Genomic DNA, 27,205 nt, shown 5'->3' on the forward strand with positions numbered 1-27,205 from the left:
ATTAACACATACTAGAAAATAGCATAAAAAGATGAGAAAAACGCCACAATACTTCAACATATGTGAAGTTCTTTTCGTTTTTTCTTTTTCTTTGTATAGCATTTGTGTGATTACTTTTTTTCTAGCACGTTCTAAAGACTTCTGGTTATGAAGCCGAAATATTTGAACATTTATCAGCATTTGCAGAAGTTTTTTTCATAATTTAGTTACCACGGGGGTCACTTCTTGATGCTCTTTGAATTCATGTTACCATCAATAATCTAAATTGTACCATTAAAGATTTATAATCTGGAGATAACTAAAGAAAATTAATTTTACCATGTTCTGTTGATGCTTCTCAGTTCATAGTTGCCAAAAACAACGAAGGCAACATGAAATATCCATTTCAAGAGGGGGAGTTTCCCCTCCCTTCATTTCAAGAGTTTCTGGGTACAGGGACAGTTTCAATAAACTAGTGACAATAGCAACATTATTGTAAAGTTAATTAATATTCTTTCGTTGTTTTACAAAAACGAAATCCTTTTGAAGGTGGAAGATTAATAAGTTACCCACTGTTTGGCAACTTTGGTTGAATTTGTTAGTTTAAATTGATTCAACTTGCAAAGGCTTGAATGTCATCACAAAGCCTTTAGTTTTCACTGATGGATATTTTAAATAGCATATAATTTCGTCAACAAGAAGACCGCAAAGAAGTATTCTGAGGAAAGCTAAAGCTTTACTCCCAAAATATATGACCAAAATGTAGCCACAATTCTCGTTTTTAATTTCCTTCAGATACATTTTACGAAGTCAAAGCTATTGCACTGACTATTAAAAACGCCATCTACAGTGTTTCAACTTAAAAGGCTAAAGTTTGATAAGACCTATTCAGACATTAAATGAAAGACCTATAGAAATGCGATTATCGATATAAAACCAAATACGTAAAATATACCATTTATGTTAGTTGAATGGCCAAGTTTATGGTTAACATTGCACCCAAAAGTTGGGAGGGGGCATCAGCCCCCTGGCTGAATGACGCTGCCTTATATTTTTGTTTTGAGATTTCTATTATATAGCATTGGAAGTGCCGATTACGCCTGGTAAGCCCCATAAAATTCAGCTTATGGGCACCCATGATGGTTAGACTAAAGTTTAGTTAGATGGCTAAGTTAGGTTTATGCTTAATAGCTAGTGCGAACAATATTTTTGTGGTAAAAAGGTCAGAATTCAGCATCGACTATAATGTGGCAACTTTTGAATCAACTACAAGCTATCCAATGAATTTGATTCGGAACAAGAAATCTAAACGACTATTTAAAGAGTTTTGAAGTCGAATGAAAGTTAATTTGAATGTTGTATCAGCTATAATTACAATTAATCAACTACAGTGAAGCTGAATTTGGTTTTGAAAAAGTAGCTTAATATTATTGTAGCTTAATACAAATATTAAGTAGCTTAAGTAGCTTAATACAAAGTAGCAAAGTGTTTTAATATTGAGGTTTCAATTTTGGATTACAACCATATTTTAGTAGAGAGGAAACCGAACCAATCAATGCACTGTGAAGTTATACATGCGAATATGCCAATAGCTCAGTTTTACAAAAGAACTTTTTGTTTATATTATGAGTTTTACACTACCGTATTTTGGTAAACAGGAAACCTAACTACACCAATTGATCTGTCGTGAAGTTATACATGAGAATTTACCCAGAGCTCAGTTTCGCAAAATCATTTTTGGCTTACATTTTGAGTTTTCCACTACCATATTTTGGTAAACAGGAAACCAATCTGCAAATATCGATCTGCCGTAGTTGCACATGAGAATTTGCCAATAGCTCAGTTTTGTAAAAGAATTATTTATTTACACTATGAGTATTGGGCACTACCGTATTTTGGTAAACAAAATACGAAACTGTACATATCGATCTACAGTGAAATTATACATGAGAATATGCCAAAGAATAGCTCAGTTTTTTAAAAGAATTTTTAGTTTATATTATGAGTTTTGCTCTACCGGATTTTGGTAATCAGACACCCAAGCTGCACCAATCGACCTGCGGTAAAGTTATACAGGAGAATTTGCCAATAGTTCAGTTTTACAAAATAATTTTTTTTTACATATGAGTTTTGCACTACACTGCGGTAATTCTAACAGAAAACAGCAGTGTCACATCCAAGGGGGGGGGAACCTTGTTTGAACACCCTTCCCCACAAAATTTGTGTCAGGCTAGTAAAGAAGTAACAAAACTAAATAATAAAAAAATTGAACATTTTATTGAAAAAAAGTAATTCAGACAGAGAGAGAACAAAAAAAAATAATAAAAAATTAGAGCTTTTATTGGCAAAAGATGTCTGAATCTCTACTATTGGACTTGTCAACTATGATGCTTATTACCAAACCCTTTGCCCTTCAGACAGAGAATACCAAAGATACAGATAAATTCTTTTTGGCAGAAGGGATCGACATCTCTAACTTTGAAACAGTCAACTATGATTCAACTTTTTAGTCAGAAAACAAGCAAAAAATATTTAATTTTAGATAAAAAGAAAAGAGTTAGAATCATTTTAATTTAATTCTTCTTTTAATAAAAGTTTTTTTTAAATAAATAAAAACTGCAAAAATTGATTCATTACAATTTCTTACTTGCCTGTAGCTTTTAGACAATATATTAATATCCTTTTGTTTTATCTGTTGCAAAATCAAAGCATTTATTTTAAGATTTACCTTTTGATATTTAGGTGAATTCCAGTAATTCAAATTTTTACACTAAATCAAAGTGTGATCACAGATTATATAGCAATTTTCGCATTGCACTTTATTTTCTTTTTTTTACTCAGCTCTTTCTGCTTCAGACTGATAAAACCAAAAAATTCAGAAAACTTTTTTTTTGCTAAAAAGGTCTAAATATCTAATCTTAAATGTGTCAATATTGCACAAATCTTAAGTTACAAAACAAGTAAAAAAAAAAAAAAAAAATACTAATTTTAGATTAAACAGGACTTAGAAAAAATCAAATTAAGATTTAAATTAATATTCATTTCAGGAATTCGAATTAATTTTTAGGAAAAGAGGATTATTTTTACAAATAGCAACTGCAAAATTAATACATTTATAATATCTTGCTTGCCTGTAGGTTTTTCACAATATATCTATATATTTTTTTTATCAATTGCAAAACCAAAACATTTATTTAATACTTGCGTCTTGATATTTAGATGAATTCCAATAATTCAACTTTTTATGCTAAAATGAAATTTGATGATAAATTTTACATTCATTTTCGTATAGTATTTTATTTTGCTTTTACTGAGCCCGCAGTGCTTCGGATGGAGGAAACCGAAAAATGTATTTAATTGTATTTTGGCAAAAGAAGTCAAAATCTCGAATCTTGAACGTGTCATCTATTACACAAGTCTTTAGTTAAAAAACAACTGAAAACAAAAATCCTAATTTTAGATAAAACAATATTTAGAAGAAATTAAACTAAGATTTAAATTAATATTATGAATAACGTTGACATTCAGAAAATATTTCTTTTAATAAGAATTTTCTTATAAATAACAACTGCAAAAACTAATATAATTACAATTTTTTACTTGCCAGTAGCTTTTCCACAACATATCTATTTTCTTGTCTCTTATCTATTACAAAATCAAAGCGTTCATTTTAAGATTTGTGTCTTAATATCTAGGTAAATTTCGGTAATTTGAATTTTTATGCTAAATCAAAATGTAACCATAAATTTTACAATAATTTGTGCATAGTTTTTTTTTTTTTCTGGCGAGTTCTTTCTCGCGAAGATCAAACCTGCAAAGACCCTTTATTTGGCAAAAGAGGTTAGGATTCTATTCTTGGGCAAGTCAAGTGATTCATTTCTTCACTTGAAAAACAAGTATAAAAATATAATTTAGGACAAAACAATTTAGCCTAGACGAACTGTACGTTAAATAACGACACCTACATTTTCAAGAGATCTTACTTTCAATGTAGTGTCTTGTACACGGTAAGTGTCATCGTCCATCTGGGTTGTAAAGCCCCAGCCTGAGATTTGGTATGGACTCCCTGAATGAACTAGTTCAATGATTTTCGACTAGTTCAACATTACGAACCATAAAATTGGTCAATCGTGATCACGATTTTGTGTGTAGGAATCACTTTTCTGCCGTGCAAGAGAAATCAGCATACACATGATTTTCTTTTTCAGTTTTATTTGTGTTTCAGACAGGTGTTGTTTCTTTGATTTTTCTCAAAAAAAAAAAAAAGCACTTAGATTGAAATCAAATCAGCCCCAGTTATGATATTAGTGACAAAAAAAAACCCAAAAAGCACGTAAATTTCTCTTTCATGATATAACGGCCTTGAAAGTTAAAATCACACTGCTAAAACCCAGAGTGTCAATGGCGGTTCGGGTCTCTCTTCTACCCGGGGCAAAATCTTGATTAGCAACCCCTCTCTTCCAAGAATTTGAAGAAAATCGTCAGTTCTTAAAAAAATTGCAGATTTTATTTTGATAACCACATAATTACAAAAATAACTTTGAGCGTTAGATTATTTATTTGAAATTCTGCGGGCCAAGAAATTTCTGCACCCAGGGAGAGCACTCCCTCTGCCCTCCCCCTGAAACCGCCTCTGCAGAATACAATTGAGCTGAAAATGGAAATTACATTTCCTTAATGGGCTAACTTATTGGACAAACGTGGGCAAACTCGAAAGGATAAGGCAATGTACCAACCGGCAACCCAGTCACCTTATTATCCTTTTTTTTATCATTAGTAATCAATAGATTACCGCCAGTTCGGGGGGGAAGGCTTTAGTGATTTCCAGCAGGCGATTAAAGATATAATTTGGGGCAATTAAAAACCTATATGGCGAGACTGTCTATAAAGATATAGCAAATTTTCAAAACTTGCTGTGTATGCAATAATAATATTTCAATAATAAGTTTTCAACAATAATAAGTTTTCAATAATAATTGGTTCAATTTTACAATTATGATGTTTTCAATAGTTTTAAAAAATGTCATGTGTTAGCAAACTGTATGCCCTACTATCTTTATTTGAAGTAACCGCCCCCCCCCCCAAAAAAAAGTTACTAATATATACCCTAATAAATATACGAAATATATTCTACTATATTTATTTGAATTGAAAAGCCTCTCCCCCCCCCAAAAAAAAATAAATGAAAATTAGCAAATAATGATGTGTTCTTAAATTTTTTTTTGTAGCACCCCCCACTCCCCTCTCGAAAAACCTTTTGTGCTCTCTAGAATTTGATTCAACATATTTGGGAAGAATTTGGTTTCAACATAGGTTGGGAAGACATTAATAATAGAATTATAGTTGCTCAATTTACGACTAAAAAGTGCAAGGCATAGTAGTACACGGTCGTGTAAATTCCACGTTAGGTACATATACACCATGAGGACTCGTGGCCTAGCTCGCCCTAAAATTTTAGATCTTTAGTTTCATGCAAAATATTGAAGATAAGATCTCTTGGCAGTAAGGTATAGATAAAAATTCCGTCAAAACAAAGTAAAACCAAATTCTGATTATTCCTTTTTCCTTTTGTGTACATTTAAAGCGAACAATTTATATTTCCCCGGTATAACCTTACCAAAATACTCAATTCCATTCTTTAAATAGCCCAAGGCCCAAACAATATGTATTTTTTGTATAATAAATTCATACTCATTGGGTACAATACCATCTATATTCGATTCAAAAAAATAAAATAGAGGGAACCATATTTTGGCTCGTTTGTGATCACCCTGTTTCAATGTTCGACTATTAGCTAGGGTGTGATAGTAGAGAAAAAGACGCGACGTCAAGTAAAAGGCGATAAACACATCAATAGAGTAATGTTCGTGTCCAGCTAATATGAGGAAAACCCCAAATATGTTGAGAAGCCATGAAACAGTGTGAAGATGGAAAAATCTCCGAGGGGTATCTGAAAAAAAAAAAATAGTGATTTCATTTAATTAAGGAACGGTTCAAACCTTCTACAATTCCACCATAAATTACTATATTCTTGTCGATGCTTGAAATTTATAAGCTCCCCCTCCCTTACACGATGAAAAAAAATCACGAAAAAAAAGTTCATTATCAAATTTCAACAGAATTTTCGGGTGCCGCAGCCGGAGGGCACCATGGCTGGGGGGTTGCCAACTTTTCTAAAATTTTGCAATTTAGTTCGGCCTTTTTTGCTTATATTTGAGTGGTGAGGGGGGGAGCTTTAATTAGAGTATCATCAGCTGTGAAGATAGAAAAATCTCCGAGGGGTATTTGAAAATCAAACTTAAAGAAAAATATTAGTTTCGTTTAATTTAGAGACAATTAAAACCTTCTAAAATTTCTACCATAAATTACTATAGTCTTTTCAACACATGACATTTTTAAGTCCTCCCTTACCCAATACTACTTATCAGTCCCACTACAACTTACCATGGTCGTTGAACATTGGGTGTGGTGCACACCAAATAAAAAGTGCCTTTCAAACAAGCTTTCAATTTGTGGGTATTGAAGACTTTACATCTGTTGACTAGTTTTACAAGTTAAACCTTATTATCTGAAGTTTAAATTAAAGGCTACCAACAATTTTGTATCCGCTCACTAATTCTTAACGTCAACTAATTCGCAATCGGAATTTCTTAGATGGAATTTTGGTATCGCCCCTAAGAAACCTGATGAATATTTAAAGCAATAACGAAATAGCAATAACAGAGGAACAATAAACCAGAGGTGCTAGAATTTACTATCTCTTTGCGAAACCCCAAAAATTTACAAAAGCTAAAACAATTGCAGCATTTTGAAATGATATGACACTTCTCCGTGAAAATAAAGGCAATACTTTTTCTCCAACCATTGCCCTACTTCCTTAAAATGTTTGTTCACTTGCCCCCTCTCCCACCCAAAAAAAAAACACACACACAACTAGTATTTATAACGGGCTTAATTTTTACGACACAATTAATTTTACGGAGATAAAACTGAACAAATGAGGAAAAGAACATTTACGAAAAAGCAGATCGCGAAAAAAACGTACATATTTAAATTATAACAGAATTTTTGGGCGCCACAGCCGGAGTGCGCCCTCTTTTATTAAATTTGTCACTTTGATTCAGCCTATTTTGTTTATATTCAAATCCAAGGGGGGGCCCTGTAATTAATTTTACCCCGGACACCAAAATCCTTAGGAACAGCTCTAAGCATGTCCCAACCCAAGTATTACATAGTTTGGTGCTTTCCTCCATTTCGATCTTCTCCCTAAATGAATGAACATGCGTTTAATCTTTAATTTCTGCATCACGGCCAGTATTTTTCCTTCCAATTAAAATTGGCTAAAAATTGTTCAATTATTCCATTTCCCCATTTCATGTAAAAAAAAAACATAATTTTCCAAAATTACACAGAAAATTTTCCGAAAGATTTTCTGGGCTATGATTTTATACATGTTCTACAAACAAGTAAATCCAGGTTTATCTAAGATAATTTTTTTCTGGGAAATTTGAGATGAACCTAACAAATAACGAATACAGTCGCATCAACTGACGAGCAGGGGAGCATGTGCCTAGTTGATATTCCTCCCCCTCCCCCCATATTTTGAAAACTACCTTTTTTTTAGCATTTTCATTTAAGAATGAGCCCGTTTTGTGTTTTGATTCTAAAAAGTAGATTTTAGATTTTAAAAGTAAAAAAAATTGATTCCCCCTCTGAATTTTCGTGAATTAACACCACTTCACTACGAACATCATATGCTAATCGTTCAAGGATGTGTGTTGTGTTTTCAGAAGAGGAACGTTTTTATCTAGTCCAATAATCTTTTTATTAATCTTCAGTAAACAATACTACTTATAATGAAATTATATATAATATACTAACATACCATAATAACAACAATGATAGAAATTGAATTAACATATTATACCTAATATATTAATATACATATTTATATGCAGTCTATCTTCAAAATAGCGAATTTTTGTAATCTTCTGTCATCGCTTTTCCCCAAGTTTATCAGAAAGGTCGGTATATTTATATACTTTGAAGCGGAATGACACAAGTTTTAATTCAAAAATATTCAAATACTTCTGCATATTGAGAGAGGGAACACCCCCTAAAAAAAAAAACTCACAAATTTTCGTAGTTTTTCTATGGTTATCTCTTTAAGTTCATACGCAACCTTCTATAAACAGCCAAAAAATCAGGTTTAGCATCCACTAGTTTTGATCCTCAGCTCATAGAGTAACACTTCCTAGAGTTTGGTGACACTTGGCATTTTTTCAAGCACTCTAATCATATTTATGTCAGGAACTGAAGTCAGACACTTTTTACTACCCTAATGTACCGATTACATCAATTAAATTAGCTATTTTTATTATTACACTAAAAAAAAGCTATCGTCACTAAACGCTAGATGACGCTGATGGTTTTTGGTCGACCCTAGTACCAGCTCTCATTCATATAAGCTACCAATACAGTTTGCCTCAGATAGCAAATTTTCATGAATGAATTGTGTTATGTCTGAAAGTATGTTTTCTTCTATCAGACTAATTGACGATGTGTTAAAAATCACGATGTGAACGTAGTAAATCTGTATGAAAATTTTTTCAGCTTTTTATCATATATTGAACACTTATTTCATTGCATTTTCTTTTAAATTGACAAATATATCATCTTATATATTCAACACTAGAGCCACAGAGGTTAAAAAGGTTAGGCCATGGTTTCAAAATATAAGTTACTTTTAGGTCACCCTTTTACTTTTTGAGTACAGTGTTCTGATCTTTCCCCTCATATATTCACTCATAAACAAAAAACAGCAATATCTTTTCCCAGAAAAGGGAGTATGAATCATATTTATTAAATTCTAACCATTGAGATATTTTTTAAAAGTACCCTTTCTTAAGACTTTTCATTTTCTTTTAACTTTCTTTTTTTTCTCTGCATTTTCTGTTAAACTGACAAAGATCTGATCTGATATAATCAAGACTAGAGCCACAGAGGTCAAGAAGGTTGGGCCATGGTTACAAAAATGGACAGTCAAACGATAACCTAAAAAACTTATAACATAACATAAAGGTAACATAAAGAAAAAGCAGGAAACGACACGGGCTAATCCACTCTTATTTTAAATATACTTTTATTAATCTCCTTCACTTATTCTGCCTACCCTCCATTATTCAAAAAAATATCTCCGTGATGCATGTATCCATTATCCCAATACCCATTTACCAAATACTCTTCTAACTTCTACCATCCAATCCTTCCATCTCCCCTAGTTACAAAAATATCCGTCCACAAGTCCTATAAATCCTTACGACTGCATATAGTGCTCTAGATTCTCATGATCCACACACATCGAAGGAAATTATGGACCCATCTTCAAGCTAAATCTCCCCAAACATTTTCTTCTTCCTCCCTAAAATAACCTGTTTCTGAATTAACCCACCTAATGTCCCCCGAGTGGAGCCCGACCTTAAGGTAATAATGTTCATATGGACAAACATAAACTATTTTAATAATAAATATATCTTGATGAGCTTGGAATGCCTGAACATTTTTGTAAAAAAAAAATCGGATGATGGTACTGCACAATAGGTATTGCGATTTATGGCATGCATCTTATATTTTATTCAATCATGGCCATGTCCAACATGTCCAAAAGTATCAGTACTGTTGATGGGTAAAATTGCTTCCAGGTTAGACAACCTATCATATTTGAAACACTATATTTAAACAAATTAACACATTTTGGTTATTATTACTACTACTACTAATAGTAATAATAATTCACTGCAGCACCAAGCCGTCTGAGATCAACAGAGGTAAGCACGTTCTTCCTCCGTCCCAATCTATTCGCAGCCTCCCTCTTTACACCTTCCCAAGAAGTTGGGAGGGTGTTATTCCATAGCTAAGAAGATGTCTCCCACAGCCATCCCCCCCCCCCCCCGAGGCATCCAAACCCTGGGTACACCACTGTTCTACTCTCTTTATAAAGTTTCCCAACATTTAAAACTATCGTAGGAAAGAAACTAAATGTGAAAATCAAAGTTTGAGGATAGATTATTAGTTCTCACAATGTTACAATCAAAATAGTCTAGAAGAACGTAGGCTTTTTATGCCGTATAATATAAGATAAATTTTATTTTAAAAATGTATACAAAACACTTTGTAGCACCTGCTAAGAAAGCCCTAAAGGGATATATAAATGTTCACAGTTTCGATTCTAGGGAGAAATGGGTTATGTAAAGGGAGAGGGAGATTTCCCCCCCCCCTCCTCAGGACGGGGAGAGGTAGGTATTTACACAAAAGACCAATACTTTTGACCACAAGTTTTCAGGGAGAAGAGGAAGGTCATTTGAACAAAGCAAAACCCTCTTGGGCAGGATTAAATGATTCCTGAGACCACACTGGCTAATCATGATAAAACGAAAATCATAACGAAGAAAAAAAGAAAATATAATTCAAATGTTTGTTTCGGTCAAGACCTCCGCTCAACCATTGTCAGTACAGTATTAAGAGAAAAAAAAAGAAAAATATATATAAAAGCTCACGGGGCAATACAAAAAGAAAAGCTTAAAAACAGAATAGCACGGTTTTAATCGTAGCAATTTTTTAAGCTTTATCGTTTTTTATTGTCAAGCAGGATTCTATCTGCAGTCTTTATCTTTTATTCGCACTTCATTTTTCTTCATTTTTGTTTTTTTTTATCTTTTTTCAAAGTTTATTATTTCTTAGTTAAGATTTCTCGTTTTGTAAGTAGAATTTTCTAGAATTTTTTGGTTGGGGGTTCGAAGGACGTAAGCAAGGTTTGTGAAGATAAAGCATAGTTGCCTCGACAGTATTTACAAACAAGCAATAACGTTAAAGACGTATCCGTTTCATTATCGCCAGACTCTGAAAGGTGCTGTGTTATAACTCACATCTCCTTCCTTAAGGATAACTATTATGCGCTTACGCTATAAGGGACCTCAAACTAATTATTTAGTAAGTAAACATAATTTTTTTCTTCTGTAAGGAAATCTGGCATAAACTTAGGCCACAAAGAGTACATCAACATAATAAAAATAATCACAATGACTTATGCTTTTGGACACTTTGTCCGATACTACCAGCCAAAATAAAAAAAAGAGGGGGGGGGGGTATCAATAAGTTTTTGGCAGAATATATTAGACATTCCAAATATAGTCTATAGCATAGTTAAGTGAAGGCCAAGATGCATCTATATATATAAAAAAAAGTTGTCTCTGGGTTATGTCTGTCGAGTGACGTCATGTCATCATGTCGTCATGAAGTTAGTTGTCGTCATGTGTGTTATGACGATGACGTCATTAAAGGTATTTAAGAAAATCGTTAAAAGACAAATTTTTAATTGTAAGAAGATCGTGGACAGAAAAAAGTTTAATTGTAAAATAAATGAAGAACCTACAATGGCGACAGCCGAGGAAGCTGCTCAAAGAGTCCATGCCAAAAAACTTGCGGCTGATAGAGAAAGTAAGAAGACTGCACATGTTACGCAAAGCACACGTGACCATCTTTCAAAGATGGTCTCTTTCCTACTTCAGCAGCCATTTTTTCTGCGTAAAATATTGAGTTTCAATCTGGTAGAAATAACACATCAGAAAAAACAGCAAAAATAATACAAAATAAGATATAATAAATAAGATAAAATAAGAATAACAATCAATGTTACTTACATTCGGTAATGAAAAAGTTCATAAGAGTTAAAGCAACAGTGTGTCCTGAAAACATGTAGTCACCACATGTCCTTACACCATTAGTTGAGAGGCCCATCCCTGTCCAGATATGATAAGCTTGAGACAACTTTGCCCAAAAATCACCGTATGGCTACAAAAAAAAATATTCCTTTTTTTTGTATATTTTTTTTTTTGAGTATTGATTTTGAGTTCAAAATGCCGTTGTTCAAATACAGAACTTTACCAATAAGTAGAGTGCGAAGCGGGCTCTATATTTAAACAAATTATAACGTCACTTTTTTCGTTATATATCACTCATAGAAAAACACTACGGCTTGTTCTTCGTTGGAATCTAGTAAAGACCAAACCAAAGGGAGTCATGCAAAAGAATCATTCAAATATGACGCCATACCACACAAAAGCAATTTTCAAAAGATACGGGTGATTTATCATCTCTTGTCTAAAGATACAACTAACATCATCATATTAGTTTTCTATAACGGCATTTAAGTTAAAAAAAATCAGTTCTTTGCCCAAAAACGCCGTATGGCTACAAAAAAAAAATATTCCTTTTTTTTAAAAAATATGTGTGTTACAAAAGTGAACCCTTGCAAATTAGGTCTTCTGCTTAATTGAAGTACAACAAAATTGTTTTCAGCTTCATAGCTTTGCTCAATTCCATTTTATAAGGCTTTAAAGATGTGCAAACAAATTTCCTAAATTTTGAAAAAAACATTGATATGGCTCAAAATTCTACTCAAATAACAGGAATTGCATTTTCAGAACTAAAGGCAGAGAAAAAGCAACTAGTAACTGAAAATTAAGGTAAAATGTTGTTTTGTCAAAATTTCAATAGGTATAGACCTGTCATGTAGGCAAATTTCAGGGCCCTCTAGAGGGAGAAGGAGTGGAGGAATACTTTAAAATACCTTCCCAGGACATACTTTAGTCTGTAGACCCATCCGTGAAAGTTTAATTTTCCTAACCTAAACCCTTTCCGAGATAGCGAGAAATCAATTAACTAGAATTTTACCCGATGTTTATTATTGTTATTTTTTTAATTAATAGTTTTTTATTTTTCCATTATAAAATTCCAAGTTAACAATAACGCCAATTGATATAAAAACGTAGTAACGTTGGCGTTAGTCCTCCATGTTTTTGCAAAAATGATGATGATGATGAAGATCATTTCTGTTTTGTTGATAATTAGAGGGTGAAAGGGGGCTGTGTTCGTATGAGATAACGGCGAATAGATTCATTATTTGTTGTTTATTCAGCACTTGTTATTTCTCTCCACTTTGGTCTATTATTCCGTTTTGCTTGAAATGTATATTCCCATTTTGTTTTGTCCTGCGTTTTTGTTATTATGCTCTGCTTCTTTGCGTATTGTGAGCGACAACGAGTCATATATTTAGTTTATATAAATTATTACTACTACTAACAACTGACGACAGCACCAGGCCGCTTGAGAAAAACACAGCTACGCACTTTCCTTCCCCATCCTAATGTCTTCAAAACCTCCCCCCTTCACCCCCTCCAAATAAGTTTCTATTTTCGTTAAGCCTTTCATTATGTTATCCTCTCACCCCACTCAAGGACGACCTACTTTTTGTTTGAACATGGACAGTAGTATTCAATATAAATTGAATTTTGAATAAAATATAAATTGAATTTATATTGACATATCTTTTTTGTGTCCCCCATTAAAAATCTAACTTTTTCAAAGTTAATCTTTTATTGATCTTCTGATATTAAACGGCATTTCATCTAACTTTTGACATTCGAATGGGCTATGCAAATAATATCTGCTGAATGTTTTCTTTTCAAAATTAGGCTTTTATATAAAGATTGAATGCTTTCACTCAAGAATAGAACACAACATGACCCAGTAGCCCATATGATAGACCCAATTTCTCAGTACATTTATGCTTTAGCAACACTTATATATTCTTCAAATTCGCAATTATTTTAGAGATGACAACATTGGAGGGAACCAAAACTGAGGAGTTGAGTATATATATATATATATATATATATATATATATATATATATATATATATATATATATATATATATACTAGCTGTTGGGGTGGCGCTTCGCGCCACCCCAACACCTAGTTGGTGGGGGCGCTTCGCGCCCCCCCAAGCCCCCCCGCGCGCGTAAGTCGTTACGCGCCATAATAGTTACACGCCATTGTATATATATATATATATATATATATATATATATATATATATATATATATATGGTTTTAACTACGTAAAACTTGCGAATATACAACATTCTTTGCTGTCCCATTGTCTTTGCATATAAATAGATTGTCAGGTTTACCGACTCTTGAACATGCAACATATAATGGTCCATGGGAAAACAATCTGTATTCAGATCTATACCTCATGATTCTAATGATTGCCCTTGAGCTTTGTTGATGGTGATTGCTAATCGACCATTCCCTGTCCCGGTGTCCCGGTCGTCATTTATATCCCCCTGTTTCCCCCGGTGTCCCCGTTGTAGTTGTGTCCCTGTGTCCCGGTCGTCATTTATATTCCCTGTGTCCCGGTCGTCATTTGTATCCCGGTGTCCCGGTCTGTATATACATTCGTTTTTTAGTTTTGTTTTTCTCCTTTATTTTTTTCCTTTTTTTTTCTTTTTTAGTTTATTTAGATTTTTAGATTTTTTAGTTTTTTTATTAGTTTTTAGTTTTTTTTTCTTTTTAGTTTTTTTGTAGTTTTTACCTTCTTTTTAGTTTTGTTAGTTTTTTTTTTTACTTATGTCCTGGTCGTCATTTATACTCCCTGTGTCCCGGTGCTTTGTTGATTGCTAATCGAACATTCCTTTTGTCCTGGTCGCTTTCTCTTTGAGTGTCGTCATTTATTTTTTTCTTTTTTAGTTCTTTTAGTTTTTACCTTTTTTAGTTTTTTTTAGTTTTTTAGATGAAAATTTTTTTTAGTTTTTTCCTTTTTTTCTTTTTAGTTTTTTATTGGTTTTTACCTTTATTTTAGCTTATTTTTCAGTTTTTTCCTTTTTTTTGTTTTTTTTTATTTTTTATTTTTTTTAGTTTTTTACCTTTTTTTAGTTTTTTTAGTTTTTTTAGTTTTTTAGCTTTTTTACTTTTTTTATTAGTTTTTAGTTTTTTTGGTAGTTTTTGCCTTTTTTTAGTTTTTTCAGTTTTTTTTTTAGTTTTTTATTGGTTTTTACCTTTATTTTAGCTTATTTTTCAGTTTTTTCCTTTTTTTAGTTTTTTTTAGTTTTTAGTTTTTTTAGTTTTTTACCTTTTTTTAGTTTTTTAGTTTTTTTAGTTTTTTAGCTTTTTTATTTTTTTTATTAGTTTTTAGTTTTTTTTGTAGTTTTTGCCTTTTTTTAGTTTTTTTAGTTTTTTAGCTTTTTTATTAGTTTTTAGTTTTTTTTTGTAGTTTTTGCCTTTTTTTAGTTTTTTTAGTTTTTTAGCTTTTTTATTTTTTTTATTAGTTTTTAGTTTTTTTTGTAGTTAGTTTTTTTAGTTTTTTACCTTTTTTTAGTTTTTTTAGTTTTTTTAGTTTTTTAGCTTTTTTATTTTTTTTATTAGTTTTTAGTTTTTTTTGTAGTTTTTGCCTTTTTTTAGTTTTTTTAGTTTTTTAGCTTTTTTATTAGTTTTTAGTTTTTTTTGTAGTTTTTGCCTTTTTTTAGCTTTTTTAGTTTTTTAGCTTTTTTATTTTTTTTATTAGTTTTTAGTTTTTTTTGTAGTTTTTGCCTTTTTTTAGTTTTTTCAGTTTTGACGTCACCTGATCCAGTTTTTTCAGGTGACGTCACCTGATCCATCCACAGATCCACACACAGACAACTTATTTTTATATATATAGATATATATATATATATACTAGCTGTTGGGGTGGCGCTTCGCGCCACCCCAACACCTAGTTGGTGGGGGCGCTTCGCACCCCCCCCCAAGCCCCCCCGCGCGCGTAAGTCGTTACGCGCCATAATAGTTACGCGCCATTGTAGTTGTGTCCCTATGTCCCACCTGTGAATATAGATAGATATATATATCTATATATATAAAATATATATATATATATATATATATATATATATATATATATATATATATATATATATATATATATATATATATATATATATATATATATATATATATATATATATATATATATATATATGGTTTTAACTACGTAAAACTTGCGAATATACAACATTCTTTGCTGTCCCATTGTCTTTGCATATAAATAGATTGTCAGGTTTACCGACTCTTGAACATGCAACATATAATGGTCCATGGGAAAACAATCTGTATTCAGATCTATACCTCATGATTCTAATGATTGCCCTTGAGCTTTGTTGATGGTGATTGCTAATCGACCATTCCCTGTCCCGGTGTCCCGGTCGTCATTTACATCCCCCTGTTTCCCCCGGTGTCCCCGTTGTAGTTGTGTCCCTGTGTCCCGGTCGTCATTTATATTCCCTGTGTCCCGGTCGTCATTTGTATCCCGGTGTCCCGGTCTGTATATACATTCGTTTTTTAGTTTTGTTTTTCTCCTTTATTTTTTTCCTTTTTTTTTTCTTTTTTAGTTTATTTAGATTTTTAGATTTTTTAGTTTTTTTATTAGTTTTTAGTTTTTTTTTCTTTTTAGTTTTTTCGTAGTTTTTACCTTCTTTTTAGTTTTGTTAATTTTTTTTTTTACTTATGTCCTGGTCGTCATTTATACTCCCTGTGTCCCGGTGCTTTGTTGATTGCTAATCGAACATTCCTTTTGTCCTGGTCGCTTTCTCTTTGAGTGTCGTCATTTATTTTTTTCTTTTTTAGTTCTTTTAGTTTTTACCTTTTTTAGTTTTTTTTAGTTTTTTAGATGAAAATTTTTTTTAGTTTTTTCCTTTTTTTCTTTTTAGTTTTTTATTGGTTTTTACCTTTATGTTAGCTTATTTTTCAGTTTTTTCCTTTTTTTTTAGTTTTTTTTATTTTTTATTTTTTTTAGTTTTTTACCTTTTTTTAGTTTTTTTAGTTTTTTTAGTTTTTTTAGTTTTTTAGCTTTTTTACTTTTTTTTATTAGTTTTTAGTTTTTTTGTAGTTTTTGCCTTTTTTTAGTTTTTTCAGTTTTTTTTTTAGTTTTTTATTGGTTTTTACCTTTATTTTAGCTTATTTTTCAGTTTTTTCCTTTTTTTTAGTTTTTTTTAGTTTTTAGTTTTTTTAGTTTTTTACCTTTTTTTAGTTTTTTTAGTTTTTTTAGTTTTTTAGCTTTTTTATTTTTTTTATTAGTTTTTAGTTTTTTTTGTAGTTTTTGCCTTTTTTTTAGTTTTTTTAGTTTTTTAGCTTTTTTATTAGTTTTTAGTTTTTTTTGTAGTTTTTGCCTTTTTTTAGTTTTTTTAGTTTTTTAGCTTTTTTATTTTTTTTATTAGTTTTTAGTTTTTTTTGTAGTTTTTGCCTTTTTTTAGTTTTTTCAGTTTTGACGTCACCTGATCCAGTTTTTTCAGGTGACGTCACCTGATCCACGATCCACAGATCCACAGACAACTTATTTTTATATATATAGATAGTTTTTTTTTTTACTTATGTCCTGGTCGTCATTTATACTCCCTGTGTCCCGGTGCTTTGTTGATTGCTAATCGAACATTCCTTTTGTCCTGGTCGCTTTCTCTTTGAGTTTCGTCATTTATTTTTTTCTTTTTTAGTTCTTTTAGTTTTTACCTTTTTTAGTTTTTTTTAGTTTTTTAGATGAAAATTTTTTTTAGTTTTTTCCTTTTTTTCTTTTTAGTTTTTTATTGGTTTTTACCTTTATTTTAGCTTATTTTTCAGTTTTTTCCTTTTTTTTAGTTTTTTTTTATTTTTTATTTTTTTATTTTTTTTAGTTTTTTACCTTTTTTTAGTTTTTTTAGTTTTTTTAGTTTTTTAGCTTTTTTACTTTTTTTATTAGTTTTTAGTTTTTTTTTGTAGTTTTTGCCTTTTTTTAGTTTTTTCAGTTTTTTTTTTAGTTTTTTATTGGTTTTTACCTTTATTTTAGCTTATTTTTCAGTTTTTTCCTTTTTTTTAGTTTTTTTTAGTTTTTAGTTTTTTTAGTTTTTTACCATTTTTTAGTTTTTTTAGTTTTTTTAGTTTTTTAGCTTTTTTATTTTTTTTATTAGTTTTTAGTTTTTTTTTGTAGTTTTTGCCTTTTTTTAGTTTTTTTAGTTTTTTAGCTTTTTTATTAGTTTTTAGTTTTTTTTGTAGTTTTTGCCTTTTTTTAGTTTTTTTAGTTTTTTAGCTTTTTTATTTTTTTTATTAGTTTTTAGTTTTTTTTGTAGTTTTTGCCTTTTTTTAGTTTTTTCAGTTTTGACGTCACCTGATCCAGTTTTTTCAGGTGACGTCACCTGATCCATCCACAGACAGACAGACAACTTATTTTTATATATATAGATATATATATATATATATATATATATATATATATATATATATATATATGAAACAAGATTTAGGAATGATATAGCCAAGGTTAGAATTTCAGAACGCTTAAAAGTAATTTTCAGAAAAGACAATACTACAGGGAACGTTTACCTGGCAGCAATACCAGCTCCACGCTTATTTTCGGAAAAGATGACTCAGTTTAGTGATGTAAAAAGATTAAATTATATATTTTCTTGGTAAGGATATAAAATATCCAAACATTATATTGTTTATAGAATTGCTAGGATATGGAACATATATCTGATTATCTTCTCCCTCCCTTTCTCTTCTTTCCTCTTTAGGGCGAAATAGAAACCAGGTCGTCCTCGTCTGGGGTTGTGGGACGTCATAGAGAATTTAAAAGACTTTAAAAGAAATGGGAACTTCCTGGGAGTGGGAACGTTCTAAGACTATAGTGAGAGAAAGGTGGAGATAGCTTCGATGCGTTCTGCAGAAGAAGGATGACAGATTGCCCGAGATCGTCCTTGTCGGGCGACCGTCTAGGGCAAAAAAGTAGGTCAAAAAGTGGCAAATGGGGCAGGAATAGGTCGTAAGAAAGGATTTATGGGAGTTATTTAAGGGTTTTCATCCCGGTTAGTTTGCAAAGTATAGTGATAGAATATAGTGTCTGACTATATTTTAAGGATAGCTATATTTTAATTAAATATTTAGTTGGTATTTTGGTTATGTTAGGTCAGAATAGGTTTGTATAGGTTACGTATTTAATATACGCTATGCTTTCCTGTTTGACTAACAGGAGACTGTTAGGCTTAACAAGAACTGGTATGTATTTTTAGGTGTCAAAGATTCAGCCTGATACAGTCATCCCTTGCAAAATTGACATGGAAAACCTTAGCACCGATAGTGACCGTTTAGTGGCGACTCTGGCAAATAAGGCGATGTTAAATACACGTCATCTGTAGATAAGCACATGCAGCAAATCTCAAAGTTTGTTCTTAATATATCCAACAAAGATTGCAGTGGTACAGGGGAGTTAATTACATTGATCGGGTTTTCAAACCCGGGGATTTTAAAAGCAATATTTAGGAATGAATATAGTCTAAAATTCAGGATTCTAGAATTATCTGAAGTTGTTTTCAGAAAGGTAACGCCACTGGTGACGTTATCCTAACAGTAATGGCAACTCTTTGTGTATTTTCGAGAAAATGGGCCGTATTTTCGAAAAATCTTCGAAAAATATTTTCGAAAAAATGGGCCGTATTTTCGAAAAATCTAAAAAAAATTGCGTATTTTCGAAAAATCTTATGAAGATCAAAAGATTAAAGTGAAGCAAAGCGACTTTTAGGAGTTTAAAGATTCTTAGAAATTTAGAATGCTTTAAAGTAGTTTTCAGAATTTTATAGTGTTTCTTTCAGATAGGGTCAGGTCCTATCCAATCAATCCCATTTTCCAGTAAATGTTCACTTGTTTGGATTCCGATTGCATGAATGGCAGCCTTAAGGGTTAGCGTAACCCTGTACGGGCTACAAAAGAAAAAACTAGACGGGGTTTAATAAAAAATATGAGACATCATTATTCGATTAAAAAATAGTGCGCAAATGGTAGATGGTTACGTTGGTTGTGTGGTAAGTGGTCCGATTTTGTTAAAACTAAATGCTATCCATATCATACGGTTCTTCTTATAGAAATAAAAATTCGTCTATGATAGCACCTTATTCATATCCAAAGATAAATCGCCTAATTATTCCGCTGGATCAAAAGCCACACTAAACAATTACTCATTGTGGATGCATAGGCTTCTCAAAAGTTGCGTATTGAATTCAGGGTCACAACAGTTATGCCTATTGACTTATTGTCTTATTGACAGTTATTATCTTATGAAAATGAGGTTAATCGAAACATTTTATTTTTCTAAATAAAAATGTTCATCACAAATTCCATCATTCGTAAAAACCGTCATAACCTTCATAAATCTATGTATATAAAAATAAGTTGTCTGTGTGTCTGTGTGTCGAGTGACGTCACTGTCCGTATATGACGTCTGAATTATTTCATCACATACCAATTCAAAAACGAATGTATTCAAGCCGAAGTAGCTCGGTTATATAACTACCTGTGTTGGCGCAGTGGGTTTGACCTTAGCGTGCTAATACGGGACCCCGAGATCGAACCATGCTGCAGAATTGCACGACAGGGCCAACGCATGGACCTTAGTAGTCCAGAAGCGTCGTTAATCCGATACAAATACAGTAGATCAGTTGGTAAAGCGTTATGTTCCAGGTTCTAGGTCCGAGAGGTTCCAGGTTCGAACCATGGCTTTAGCATTAATACAAAAGAAGAAAAAAACTAAAACAGATAAAAACTACAAAAAAAACTAAAAAGAAAATACTAAAAAAAGGTAAAAACTACAAAAACTAAAAAAAAACTAAAAACTAATAAAAAAAAAAAAAAATAAAAAAAAATAAAAACTGAAAAAGAAAAAAAAACTAAAAAAAGGAAAAAACTGACAAATAAAGGAGAAAAAGAAAACTAAAAAAAATAAAAATAAAAAAAAAACTAAAAAAGGTAAATGTATTCAAGCCGAAGTAGCTGAGTTGGTAAAGCGTTATGTTCCAGGTTCTAGGTCCGAGAGGTTCCAGGTTCAAACATTGGCTTTAGCATTAATACAAAAGAAGAAAAAATACTAAAAAAGAAAAAAAACTAAAAAAAAACTAAAAACAGGTAAAAACTACTAAAAAAACTAAAAGAGCTAAAAAAGTAAAAAAAACTAAAAAAGGTGAAAAACTAAAACTAAAAAAGAAAAAAACTAAAAAAAAAGGGTAAAAACAGCAAAAAACTAAAAAGAAAAAAAAACAACTAAAAACTAATAAAAAACTAAAAACTGAAAAAAAAAAACTAAAAAAAGGAAAAAAACTGAAAAATCAAGGAGAAAAAGAAAACTAAAAAAAAATAAAAATAAAAAAAAACTAAAAAGGTAAAAGCTACAAAAAAACTAAAAAGAAAAAAATAAAAAGCTAAAAAATAGGTAAAAACCAAAAAAACTAAAAAGAAAAAAAAAATTATTTCATCATATACCAATTCAAAACGAATGTATATACAGACCAGGACACAGTGAATATAAATGACGACCGGGACACTCAAAGAGAAATTACAGACTGGGACACCGGGACACAAATGACGACTGGGACGTGTGTGTCGACTGACGTCATGTTTGTCGACTATAAATGACGACTGGGACACAACTACAACGGGGACGCCGGGGGGCACAGGGGGATATACAAATGACGATGGGGACACAGGGAATGCTTGATTAGCAATCACCATCAACAAAGCTCAAGGGCAATCATTAGAATAATAATATATGTTGCATGTTCAAGAGTCGGGAAACCTGACAATCAATTTATATGTACAGACAATGGGACATATATATATATATATATATATATATATATATATATATATATATATATATATATATATATATATATATATATATATATATATATATCTATATATATAAAAATAAGTTGTCTGTGTGTGGATCTGTGGATGGATCAGGTGACGTCATGTTTGTCCGCATATGACGTCTGAATTATTTCACACTAATACAAAATAAGAAAAAAAACTAAAAAAGGTAAAAACTACAAAAAAAACTAAAAAGAAAAAAAAAACTAAAAAAGCTAAAAAACTAAAAAAAACTAAAAAAAAGGTAAAAAACTAAAAACTAAAAAAAACTGAAAAAACTAAAAAAAAGGCAAAAACTACAAAAAAAACTAAAAACTAATAAAAAAACTAAAAAATCTAAAAAACTAAAAAAACTAAAAAAACTAAAAAAAGGTAAAAAACTAAAAAAAAACTAAAAACTAAAAAAGAAAAAAACTAAAAAAAGCAAAAGACTGAAAAATAAAAGAGAAAAAGAAAACTAAAAAAATATGAATAAAAATACAAAAAAATAAAAAAGATAAAAACTACAAAAAAACTAAAAAAAAAAAACGAAAAAAAACTAAAAAAGCTAAAAAAATAAAAGAAGCAAAAATCTAAAGAAGGTAAAAACTACAAAAAAAAAGAAAACAAAATAAAAAAATCTAAAAAAGCTTAAAAACTAAAAAAAACTAAAAAAAGATAAAAAACTAAAAAAAGGAAAAAAACATAAAATAAACTAAAAACTAATAAAAAAAAAATAAAAAAAGCTAAAAAACTAAAAAAACTAAAAAAAACTAAAAAAGGTAAAAACTAAAAGAACTAAAAAAGAAAAAAAACTAAAAAAAGGAAAAAACTGAAAAATAAAGGAGAAAAAGAAAACTAAAAAAATATAAATAAAAATAAAAAAACTAAAAAGATAAAAACTTCAAAAAAAACTAAAAAGAAAAAAGAAAAAAACTAAAAAACCTAAAAAAAGGTAAAAACCAATAAAAAAAAACTAAAAACAAAAAAAGGGAAAAAATTAAAAATTTATTTCATCATAAGTTTTCAACTGACGAAATTACAGACCGGGACATCGGGACACAAATGACGACCGGGACACCGGCGCATAGGGAATATGAATGACGACACTCAAAGAGAAAGCGACCGGGACAAAAGGAATGTCCGATTAGCAATCAACAAAGCACCGGGACACAAATGACGACCGGGACACAGGGAGTATAAATGACGACCAGGATATAAGTAAAAAAAACTAAAAAAACTAAAAAAAAGGTAAAAACTACAAAAAAACTAAAAAGAAAAAAAAATAAAAACTAATAAAAAAACTAAAAAATCTAAAAATCTAAATAAACTAAAAAAGAAAAAAAAGAAAAAAGGAAAAAAATAAAGGAGAAAAACAAAACTAAAAAACGAATGTATATACAGACCGGGACACCGGGATACAAATGACGACCGGGACACAGGGAATATAAATGACGACCGGGACACAGGGACACAACTACAACGGGGACGCCGGGGGGCACAGGGGGATATAAATGACGACCGAGACACATGGAATATAAATGACGCCCGGGACACTCAAAGAGAAATCACAGACTGGGACACCGGGACACAAATGACGACCGGGACACAGGGACAAAACTACAAAGGGGATGCCGGGGGGCACAAGGGGATATATAAATGACGATGGCGACACAGGGAATGGTAGATTAGCAATCACCATCAACAAAGCTCAAGGGCAATCATTAGAATCATGAGGTATAGATCTGAATACGGATTGTTTTCCCATGGACCATTATATGTTGCATTTTCAAGAGTCGGTAAACAATCTATTTATATGCACAGACAATGGGACAGCAAAGAATGTTGTATATTCGCAAGTTTTACGTAGTTAAAAACATATATATATATATATCTATATTCACAGGTGGGACATAGGGACACAACTACAATGGCGCGTAACTAATATGGCGCGTAACGACTTACGCGCGCGGGGGGGGCTTGGAGGGGGCGCGAAGCGCCCCCACCAACTAGGTGTTGGGGTGGCGCGAAGCGCCACCCCAACAGCTAGTATATATATATATATATATATATATATATATATATATATATATATATATTCACAGCTGGGACACAGGGACACAACTACAATGGAGCGTAACTAATATGGCGCGTAACGACTTACACGCGCGAGGGGGGGGGGCTTGGGGGGCGCGAAGCGCCACCCCAACAGCTAGTTCGAATATAAAACTAAATTTCTATCTACAAAATAATGTCATTAATTGTGCGGAGTTGAATTACTTCTGAATTAAGGTCTGCTTATGTTAACTTGTAGATGCCAAGCTATGTGAGAGCTTTCAAAGCTAACCATTAAATTGGTTTTAAAATAGCTTCTTACAAATAATTTTAGAGATTTTGTGTTTTCAAATGGTCTCTATTTTATCTCATTCTTATTCTCCAAAAAGCTAAAACATAAAGCTAAGAAAACTTAAACTATAAATAGCAGTATGGTAAAAAATGAAATAAATAGAAGGCAAGGCTATTTTTCTACAGGGGGCGGGGGAACTTTTCTTCGGTGGGGAAAAGAGGAGGGTCAAATCTGGTACCCCCCCCCCCCCCCTGCAGGGAAAAATACAAAAAGGGCTCATTCTCAGGTGCATTGATGGTATTCTGTAGTAATTGTCCAAGATTTTTTTTTTTTTTATGAATACTGGTCCTAAGTACATTTTAGTATGGACAAGATGACCTTTCTTGTTACGAAGAGGAACCGTAGAAAAACTGAAAAAGTAAAAACACTAGTGAAATGTTATACAAAGTGGAAACAATGACATTTATATTAAAATAAACAGGAGTAGCTTACTCTTGGCGCACAATCTAAATGAACTCCTGGAACTGAGAGTGAGGTAATCAGCATTGTAATGCAGCGAAGAAGAAATATTGATCCTGATAGTGCACAAAACCGTCGAAGCAGAATAAACCTGCAAAATATTATATTAGCCTTTTAATCTTTTTTATATTAATTCACTTTTCTATTCCATTGCCCGATTTTAGTTTTTTCATTTTATTTTTTTTTTAACACCAGACAGATTATCGTAATGCAAGGGCTAACTTTATTTTCAAACCCACTTATTGATTATGACGAGGTATGAATATTGAAATACCCAGCAATAATTTAAGCGTAACTTAACAATAGATATAATTTAAGCAATAACAAAGCCAAAATAGCATGGAAAGCTGATAGAAGAAAAACCTACTTAGTTATACACCCAATAAGGCGCATAATTTATTTATTTTAATTTATAATTATTTTTATTTAATTCTTATATATTTATTTTTATTTTATTTTATTAAATAAATTTATTTATTTTATTTTATTATTTATATAATTTTTTTTAATTTATTATAATTTATTTATTTTTATTTTAATTTATTTAATATATAAAATATAAAATTTAATATAATAGTTATTATATTTAATAATATAATATAATTTTAATATACTTATTATTATTTTTTTTTATTATTATTTTTAATGTAATATTTAACATAAAAAATTTATTTTTTATTAATTTATTTTTAATGAATTATTTATTAAATATCACTCGAATATTAATTTTTAATTCAAGTTTTGACTTCACTTAAGTTTTGACTCGCTGAAACATGGTTAAAGTGACATAATTCTGCATTCCACAGAAGCAGCGTGTGTTAAGCTCTGAATGCGACGTAATTTTTTTAAAGTAAAATTCCTACTTGAGAGATGCTGACAAAACATTGTTTTTAATGTGATTATATTCATTCAGTATCACAATGAACATGCATAATATACCATTTTACTAAGCACGTTGTGCGTTATAAAAAGCATCGACAGGTTATTATCGAAGTTTCATTTACAGTTTTTTTTTTTACATAAACAGGTAGTGAACCAGTCGCCAAACCTTCAGGAAGAAAACGATCCAAGACCACGCTCATTTACAATTTAAAAATTTTTATTATAAAGCCAGAGCCGTTGAGAATTTTGGAAAACTTGGAAGTTTCACGCGTTGCAAGCTTGCTATTGACACTGAATAACAAAATTCATAAATGTCAATTGTTGGTAAATTTGGCTTTCATATATCCCAAGAATTTTCTGAATATGTAAGAATGGAATGTGTTTTTATTATAAATATACCAGTTCAATATATTAAGCTATACTTTAATTTGGCTTAAATAAATACCAAAGATTTTACCAAATTTCTAGCTGCAGTCGATATAAATTTTGATTTTAGTAAGTTGGTTTTTGTCTTTTTGGTAGGCTGTTTGTGACTGTTCTGGCAAGTTGGTTAAATTTGATTTTGGTAACTTGGCTTTAATCGTTTCGGTAGACTGTTTTCAACTTTTTTGGTAAGTTGGTTAAATTTGATTTTGGGAAGTTGGTTTTTGTCGATTTGGTAGGTTGTTTTTGACTGTTTTGGTAACTTGTTTAAATTTGATTTTGGTAAGTTGGTTTTTGTCGTTTTGATAGGTTGTTTTTGACTGTTTTGGTAAGTTTGTTAAATTTGATTTTGGTAAGCAGGTTTTTGCCAATTAACAAGAACAAAAGTTTTTTTTTGCCTATTTACTCCAGAAGAGGTAGGACAACTCAGCCAACGTTTGGAAATTTCTTCTTTTTTGGATATTTACTTCAGAGGAGGTAGGAAAACTCGGCTAATGTTCGAAAATGTCTTCTTTTTTTGGCATATTTAATTCAGAAGAGGTAGGGAAACTCGTCCAACGTTCAGAAATTTCGTTTTGTGTCTCTAGCTCAAAGACTAAATTATACCATTAAAACGTTCTGTATCCAAATACGTTTTCTTATTTATATTGTAAAAAAATGTTTTCACAAAATTAGGGTCCAAATTTTACTTTTCAGTAAATTACAAAAATTTTTAACAGAAACTTTGGTTTCGGGGAATTGATATATAGGATTTAATCTCCCGTAAGTTTACACTCTGGCAGTGTGATAGAGTACCTCAACACGCATCGATTCCACTTTTTGGTTAGCTCTGATTCGATCTGTATGCTTTGGCTTATGGGCTATTGGGATATCTTTGACTCAGCACAAATTAAGTGAAAGATGGCACTAATATTAAATTATAAAAATTATAAAAAATTAATTATAAATTATATATAATAATATTAATATATTAATTATTAAATAGCACTATTATAAGAAAACCCTAACTTATGATAACAAAATATAAACAAAACTTTTTTAGCTAACTCTGGTTGAGTCTTTATAAATAGACTTTTGTACTATAACGAAAGTAAAACAGTTCAAAATAGGGATGATACCTTTCGAAGTTGTCTTTGTACTATAAGGAATCATTTAGTGGAACAGTAGGTTTGACCTCAGCTTGGTAATGTGGAACCGAGAGATTGAACCTGGCAGCAGCAGCACACGGACAAGTGTTCTTTTCTGTGTCTCTTGCTACTTGTTACCTGATAACATTCATCATAAGGAAATGTCTTATTTATACAAGGCAAATTCATCCGAACCATCGATTACTAAATTTAAAGCTAAATCCTTTTCATCGTAAATACAGCGGTAGTTTCAACCAAGTAAGGAATGAACCACGGCACATAGTAACCAAAATAAAAAAAAAGGTTTAAATACAAAGTGAAAAAAAATATAGACAAGGACATCAAAACACACTACTTTATAAAATACATTATTGAAAAAACTCTTAAGTTTGTTTAAATTCTTTAAA

General features: G+C 31.0%; 1 protein-coding gene across 1 annotated transcript in view; it reads right to left on the minus strand.

Annotated features, from left to right (window-relative positions):
- Window positions 1–2,814: 2,814 nt before the first annotated feature.
- LOC136041038 (sphingomyelin synthase-related protein 1-like) overlaps window positions 2,815–27,205 on the minus strand; it is a 52,033-nt gene continuing 27,642 nt past the window's right edge. The window contains exons 4-6 of the mRNA XM_065725569.1: window positions 24,340–24,457; window positions 11,679–11,829; window positions 2,815–5,929 (exon numbers count right to left, since the gene is read on the minus strand). Coding sequence (XP_065581641.1) covers window positions 5,532–5,929; window positions 11,679–11,829; window positions 24,340–24,457 — 667 coding nt within the window. The 3' untranslated portion in view covers window positions 2,815–5,531. The remainder of the gene's footprint in view (window positions 5,930–11,678; window positions 11,830–24,339; window positions 24,458–27,205) is intronic.

The sequence above is a fragment of the Artemia franciscana genome, chromosome 21 (assembly GCF_032884065.1).
Source record: "Artemia franciscana chromosome 21, ASM3288406v1, whole genome shotgun sequence".
Taxonomy (NCBI): Eukaryota; Metazoa; Arthropoda; class Branchiopoda; order Anostraca; family Artemiidae; genus Artemia; species Artemia franciscana.